We start from the raw sequence: 7,882 nt of genomic DNA on the forward strand, positions 1-7,882 counted from the left end.
AAATAATAAATATTTAGATAAATAATAAAACATTTATATTAAGCATTTCAAAGAAATAATTTTAAATACATAATATACATTAAAATTAAACAATTCAAATAATAATTAAATATTAGACAACACAATATAAGAATTAAAATAAATAGTTAACTTAAAAAATTAAAGGAAATAAATAAATAAGCAATTTTAAAAAAAATTTGGGCCTCTGGCGTCGGCCCAGATGACTGGGCTGTCTGGGCGCCAGGCAGCCCAGTCAACTGGGCGCCCAGGCGGCCCAGTTGACTGGGTCGTCTGGGTTGACTGGCCCAGATGGCCCAGTCGACCCAGACGGCTGGGCGCCCAGACGGCCCAGTCAACTGGCGCCCAGACGACCCAGACGACCCAGTCAACTGGGTCGTCTGGGTGAGTCTGGGTCATCTGGGCATGCCTAATCGGTCCAGTCAGCTGGGCTTACGTCTCCTTTGTGGAGATCGCCGGAAAACTCCATTTTCGACGATCTCTACTCCATTTTCCTCCTCCCAAACTATTATCCTTACCCAAAAATCATGTATTTTTCCAAAATTCAACACATGTATATAAAATTATGTTTTTTTTTCCAAAAATCAACATAAAAACTTTAAATATGGGTCGTCTATTTTTCCTTTTTTATCAGTGCTACAGTAATTTTTCTATTTCCTTACTATCTTCTCTTTCTTCTTTAAATAGTAAGAGTAAATTTGAATTTCTCTTAATTTTCAATATTTTAAACATTTTGCTTTTTTTTTTTTAATTGGTCAAACGCCTCTTTGGAAAACTGGCAGGGTCAACCGGCTGTTGGCCACTAATTCCTCCTCCTGTTAGGGTTCCTTCTTTTAACCCATTAATCTCTTCTTAAATTCAAAGTTTGTATCTTTTTGTTCTTGATTCGAACACTCGATTCACAGCTACTCACGTTTAGAGTTTTAGTTGCTGTTAATCAACATGGCACCGGCGGCAGATCCGAACAGCACTGGAAGCACAGGTGGCGGAGCCACCAGAGACCAGGCATCAGTCAAGGTCCCTGCCAAAGAACCTAAAAAGAAGGACGAGAAGAAAGACGAAGATCTTGTAAGTTTGCGAAGAACTTAATGTATTTATCTAGTAAATGAGTGGAGAAACCTCAACTTTGTTAACTCAGCTCTATGAATTGTCAATTCTTGTTATTTAGGTTAAGAATCAATTTGATATTTTTGTTTTTTAACTTGGTGGATAATTCATTAGTTTGATGATTTTTTTGGCTGTTACATTTTGTTTTAGTCTGAGGAGGACTTGGCGTTAAAACAGCAGTTGGAGTTGTATGTAGAGAGGGCTCAGGATTCCGATACTGGACTGCAGAAAGCTGCATTAGAGAGCATGAGGTTTGTAGTTTTTGTTTTTATTTTTATTTTTATTTGTTCAGAAAATTAGATGTGTTTTAATTAAGTTTATATCTGATTTTTTTATTGGTGGGATTTAACTTAAATACTGAAAAGTTGATCCTCAAGTATATACAAATTTTATATTTGAATGGCTGAAAAGGGACAGTTTTTCTAATGTTAATGTTATTCTGTGGGTTGGTTTGCGTGTGAGTCGGCCTAGTAATAACAATGTCATTTTGGATTAGTTTAGATGTTGGCATTGTTTCTGGGTGCTTCCTAACTGGTTCATGAAGGTCTATTGATGGATACCTGGGACTATTGGTTTTAAGAGTTTCTAGTTTCAGGTCTGCTTTGGTTTTTATGATGGTTATGGGTTTTTGGCAACTGAAATTGCCTGGTGAAGTACTGAGTAAATGATATAGTACTCTGAGCAAGTTACACTTGCATTTTGTAACACAAGTCTAATGAGGGAGCAGTTTATGTGAGGCCTTGTTCGCTTAACCATTCTTGTCTTTTTGCTTTTTTAGGCAGGAGATTCGTACTGCAACAAGCTCTATGACTTCAGTTCCAAAGCCTTTGAAATTCTTGCGTCCTCATTATGGAACTCTGCAAGCATATTATGAGAAAATGGCTGATTCTGACTTAAAGGTTATAAACGTTGAGTTAAAAATCTGTGCTCGCACGTTTCCTGTTTTCATGCAAATCCCTCTGATACATTTTTTTATTTTATGCAGAAACTTCTAGCCGATATACTCTCTGTTTTGGCTTTGACAATGTCCCCTGAAGGAGAAAGGGTATGCTGTATTATCTTTTATCCTATGCATATTTATAAAGTTCTTACATCTTGGTACTTCAACTATTGTTGTATTCATGGAATGTAATGTCTTCCCTTGCATGCAATTTTCAAAAAAGGAGGAAGCAAAATGATAAGCAAGGCTAATTCTATTTGAAATTTATATTAATACTCTTATCTACCTTTATGTTATACTAAAATTTAAGGCTAACTGGTAAGAAACTGAAATAAAACTAATAGTTACAATTTACAAACTTAGAATAGTACAACAGCTGTGTTTTAATTGTGGTTATGAGGTCAGAATAATAGTTATGGACCTTATTGTCCATAATCCAAATATAATATAATTAGGAAGAAGATAACTTTTGCCCCATGGATTGGACAATTTGTGAATTTGATTAAGTAAGATCGCAGCAGTTCTATAGTGACATTTTTGCTATTTACAGTTTTTCATTCTGTGTGCACCGTTTAAGAGCATCTGCAATCATCACATGGAGTCTTCGTTTGTTATATATTTGTCTGTTAATAATTTGTTTCTTTCAGCTATCAGTAATTGCTTATTTTACGAACCCCTAAAAATAAGGTACAAAAGGATAAATCAATACAGTTCCTTTTCTATGAAATAATTTAAGTCCCCCGTTTGTTTCCCATTATTTGTCCATTAAAATGAAAAATATGACCATTATCCATTACATCAAGCCACCATATTTTACTATCTCTTGTGTGGGGCCGTAACAACTATATTTTTCATTATTATTTTTACATTAATGTGTACCAAACGGGGCCTAAGTTTATAACTATCTTAGTCACATCATCGCCTGACGATCCAAGTTCGTTGATAAAGTTACTAACAAAGAAGGATAGGACTCCTGATTTCAATTGTATAAATCTTGCATACAACTACTGTTGAATTTTAACTGAGAATAAGAAAATACACTTTACTGGAAGTAGGCACGAAAATGGATACCCCCGTTATTTAATTCAGAAGTTCCATTATAGAATGTTGTTAAGATATTCCCTTTACACTTTAAGCCATCTTATTAGAAATGAGATTTTATTGTAGGCCAAATCATTGGTTATAGTATATCCTTGACCTTACTGCTCCTTTCTTCTTCTTCTTCTTCTTCTTCTTCTTATTATTATTATTATTATTATTTTTTAAAATCCTGATGAAGGGAAGGTTTTATCAGTATATAGTGAACCTATGGAGGTTGTTTTAAGTTAATTAAAGTTTAAAACAGTCCTATCACATTCCCTCTCAAGCCCACTGCAAGGTACATAAAACAAATGTGTCCCATAAAAGGAGTTTGCAAGCATTTGGATGGTAAAAACTTTTTCTTAAGTTCTTTATGTGTGAATTAATGACGTCCAAGGATGACACTTCACATCATTAATGAGTCATTACACAGGTCATTAAGACTTCTTTCTGAAGTCCGATGAACGCTAAAGATTTTTTTCCTTTTTTTTTTATGATAAAATCAATTCGAGGTTTGGTAAGTTTTTTAGGCCAACTTACCTATAATGGAAGGTCTCACATACATGATGGACCTACATCTCCTACTAATTATGTATTTTATTTACTTGAGATTTAATTTTATGCTTGTCTTGAAAATTCTTGGTGTATGATATAGTTTATGATCATTTATGCAATTATTAATATTGCAGGCAAGCTTGAAATATAGGCTGCTTGGTTCTGAAGGCGATATTGGTTCATGGGGTCACGAGTATGTCAGGTGAGGATATCTGCTCATTATTTAAGCTATTTTGGGTCAACTAACATTCACACGTGTGTGATTTTGTCATTACTGTCTAACTTTGTGTTTCATTCTTTTCTTCGTTGCACATTATTGCTGTCAATATTTAAATTTGGTATGAATAAAATGTTCTTTATTGTTATCTAGAGATATCACACAATTGTGTATGACATGTCTATGTTAGTGTGAGATTCACCATAAATCTCTTTCTTCATGATTAATAGTGAAGTTCATGGAGTCATGAGTATGTTAGGTCAGGATTTCTGCTCATTATTTAAGCTATTTGGGTCAACTAATGTTCACACGTGTGATTTTGTCATTACTGTCTAACTTTGTGTTTCATTCTTTTCTTCGTTGCACATTATTGCTGTCAATATATAAATTTTGTATGAATAAAATGTTCTTTATTGTTATCTAGAGATATCACACAATTGTGTATGACATGTCTATGTTAGTGTGAGATTCACCATAAATCTATTTCTTCATGATTAAAAGTGAAGGCTCTGTTTCCCACACCCTTGTCTGAGTATAGTGTTGAAATGAGTACTTGGTAGTTATTAGTTATTAGATGGATCCACTGCTACACACCTTTATCAAACCAGAAATGTTAATTTTGTTTCTATCTAAAAATATCCTTCTGTAGTGTATGAATTGATTTTTCTTTTGTATGGTTTAGGGGCCATATTTGTTCAGTTGTTGGAGAGTATTGTAATGGAAATTTATTCCAAGCTAATATTTATTCGAGTGTTAAAAATTTATGCAGGAACTTGGCTGGGGAAATCTCCCAAGAGTATGCAAAATGGCAGGTTGGAAGTTCTATCCATTTTGGATACTATCAGTGATTGACTTGGTTAACAGTATAGCTCTTTCATGAACTTTTTGATGGATGCTTGTGTTTATATTCTAAAGATTGACATGCAGTCTTGAGTTGTTGTTATGGGTTCTTATGGTGACGCTTTAAATTTCACACATCTGGCTAACGGCACACTACTATGGTAATGGGTTAAAAAAATGCTTGATTCTGTTCTTAGTATTACTTACTATTGAATCGGCTGTTCTGGGAAACTTCTTTAAAGAAGACTTGTTCCCCCTTTGTTCGTTTGAGAGATGTATTTTTGCAAGGTAGAATTAATAAATAAGCTGCATGTAGAATTGCTGAATTGAAAAGAATTGATAAACATGTTTTGTTCTGCTTAAATCTTTTCAGACTGAGGAAGCCTTAATTGATGATCTAATGGTGCTGGTGGGGCAAATTGTTGCTTTCCACATGAAGGTAAAATTGTTTTCCTAGTGTTTTATTTGGATAAAGATATATTACTTTAAACTGATGCATGACAGTGCACGATCTGGTAAGTTAGTTTTGCTATTGAGCGGGATAGAAGCTGTGATATTTTACCACTAGCGATTTCATCAATGAGTTTTCCATCATGGTCAATGCATGTCAGTGTTTTTCTTGGAACAATATTATGAAATATCTTTTTTTTCCCCCATTCATTTGCAGCACAATGCCGAACCCGAGGCGGTAGATCTTCTAATGGAGGTACTTCTAATCCTTGATAACTCGATCTCTTTAATCACAAATTGCTCATGAGAAAGTGTCTGATGTAGGCATTTTGTTATCCAGGTTGAAGACCTTGATCTGTTAGTGGAGCATGTAGACAATGCAAACTACAAGAGAACATGCCTATACCTTACTAGTTCAGCAAAGTAAGTATATTCCATAAACAGCCATTGGAAGTCTGTTTTCAATTTTGTTTGAAGCCTTTTATCATGTCATGGAATGTGTTTAGACCACGCTGCAATATTTGATGCGTCATAATACTGTGGATATGATGTGCAGGAAAATGTCTGTCACTTGAACTTTGTTATTTTTCCTGGTGGATTTTTAAATATAAGCTATAACTTTTTTATTTGATTTAGAATGTATGACCTTGTAGTGATAAGTTCTTATAAACATTTCCTAATATCTCATTATTTAAACTGTCTGGGTAGAGATGTTTTGTAGAATAAAAATTTGTTGACTGCAAATTGTATATTTTGTGCACATTAGCACATATTTATAACTGAGCATTGCCACACTAAGCTACAACCAGCTTTTACTGTTGTTTTCGCTCTAATCCATAGTAGAGGTGGGCGCGGGTCGGGTCGGTTTTAAAGAGAACCAAATCGAACCACAATTTTCGGGTACTTAGTAAATGGAACGTCGGGTCCAAATATAATTATGGAACTGTTCGGTTCCGTTCGGTTCCGTTCGGTTCCGTTCTGTTCGGTTTCGTACTATAATTAAATTTTTTAACATTTATAACAACTTTATATAAATACAACTAATGACACATTCAACTTTGTTCAAATGATCACTATGGTCAAAGCTTTGGTCGGCAGAGATCACGGCCGACTGTATAGGTTTTGGAATATCAGCGAAGCTGCAAGAGTGAGTGGGAGAGTCGAGACAACGTTATGCACTTTAGTGCAGGTGATTAGGGAAAAACCTCTACTCTCATTTGAGGATCGATTACCACGGTTCTCAGGTTGTGAAACTTCCTGGCTTTATTGGTAGGGGGATGGTCTGCGGATTTGAGTGTTATTTAGTGGGTTGGATCTTGTTGGACTAAGAAATGAAATAATAAAATGGATAATTGGGCCAAAAATTAAAAAATTAGAAATGAAACAAATTATTGGACCACAAATTTGGATTTAGAAATTGTTAATTTGTTTAGAAAAATTAAAATTAAAATAATTTGATTTATTCAATATAAAAAAAAATTTAGAAATATTCGGTTCTTATTCGATTCTTCGGTTCTTGGTCTAGAATCGAGAACCGAACCATACCCGTCGATTCTCAATTCAGATACCCGTTTGGGTATTTTATTTGACAAGAACCATTGGTCGGTTTGGGTTCGAGTTCGGTTCGGGAGATTTGTCCAGCCCTAATCCATAGTGGCAAGGTATTTGATAGTAACCTACATAGAATTGGTGGAACAGGTTAAGCAAAACCTTCGTACTTGTTTGATGTTTGAGCATCCTACTGATAATTCAAAGATCACTGGTCACCTGTAATCAGTAAAATCATCTATTCTTATCATATATTGCCTTCTTTAGGAAGCTGAATGACTTATATTAACAACACATTTGGAAATTTTGTCTTCCGCCCATCCATCCTTTAACCTGGTAAATATGAGAGTGCATTATGTATGCCATTCACCTGCAGTAACTGTATCATCTGGGATTGCTAAGAAGTCGAACTTCTAAAAAATCTATAGCCTTTGTTGTACAGGTATTTTTTCTTGTTGTCACTCGTTCAAATCTTTAAACATACAGTGGATCTAGGCTTTAGAAATTGAGAAACTCTTCGTCAACAAAATTTCCCATTTACAACTCATTAATTAGTAAGAATACCTTGGGATCCTGGTGTTCGTACAAGTAACATTCTAACCAATGTTTACTGTTTCCAGATACCTTCCTGGACCAGATGATCTGTTAGTTTTGGATATTGCATACGCAATTTATATGAAATTTGAAGAATTTCCTAGAGCACTGCAGATTGCTTTGTACCTCGACAACATGCAGGTTTGTACTCACAAGTACTAAGAAATGCCTACTTCTATGGTCTTAAAACTATGGAGTAAATTTAATCAAATTCTCTTGTATGATATGTACAAGGCATGATGTAGATACAAAGGTCTGGATGCCAAGTATAAAATGCATGTCTTCTTTCTACAGAGAAAAAATAGATCCGTGCTTTCGCCTTTTGAAATTTGACTCTTACACCTGGGTATTCATTTTCAGTATGTAAAGCAGGTTTTCACATCTTGTAATGATCTTCAGAAGAAGCAGCAATTTTGCTTTATCCTTGCTCGTCATGTAAGTCCTGAATTTTTCTTTTGTAGTCAGCTATACTGCGTGATCTTGTCCTAGGTGCGTACTTCTTTCTTTTCTTTTTGTTTGGTTTTTTTTTTTTT

At 34.7% G+C, this 7,882-nt stretch overlaps 1 protein-coding gene across 2 annotated transcripts in view; it reads left to right on the forward strand.

Moving 5' to 3' along the window:
* Window positions 1–782: 782 nt before the first annotated feature.
* LOC111370849 (26S proteasome non-ATPase regulatory subunit 2 homolog A-like) overlaps window positions 783–7,882 on the forward strand; it is a 14,012-nt gene continuing 6,912 nt past the window's right edge. For both annotated transcript variants that reach the window (XR_002698498.1, XM_022992745.1), the window contains exons 1-11: window positions 783–1,086; window positions 1,276–1,376; window positions 1,904–2,024; window positions 2,111–2,170; window positions 3,835–3,902; window positions 4,687–4,729; window positions 5,131–5,196; window positions 5,425–5,463; window positions 5,548–5,630; window positions 7,376–7,490; window positions 7,710–7,784. Coding sequence is in view for 1 of the 2 variants with exons in the window: in XM_022992745.1 (XP_022848513.1) it covers window positions 961–1,086; window positions 1,276–1,376; window positions 1,904–2,024; window positions 2,111–2,170; window positions 3,835–3,902; window positions 4,687–4,729; window positions 5,131–5,196; window positions 5,425–5,463; window positions 5,548–5,630; window positions 7,376–7,490; window positions 7,710–7,784 (897 nt within the window). In the remaining variant the exon portion in view is untranslated. The remainder of the gene's footprint in view (window positions 1,087–1,275; window positions 1,377–1,903; window positions 2,025–2,110; window positions 2,171–3,834; window positions 3,903–4,686; window positions 4,730–5,130; window positions 5,197–5,424; window positions 5,464–5,547; window positions 5,631–7,375; window positions 7,491–7,709; window positions 7,785–7,882) is intronic.

This window comes from Olea europaea, chromosome 21 (assembly GCF_002742605.1).
Source record: "Olea europaea var. sylvestris chromosome 21, O_europaea_v1, whole genome shotgun sequence".
Taxonomy (NCBI): domain Eukaryota; kingdom Viridiplantae; phylum Streptophyta; class Magnoliopsida; order Lamiales; family Oleaceae; genus Olea; species Olea europaea.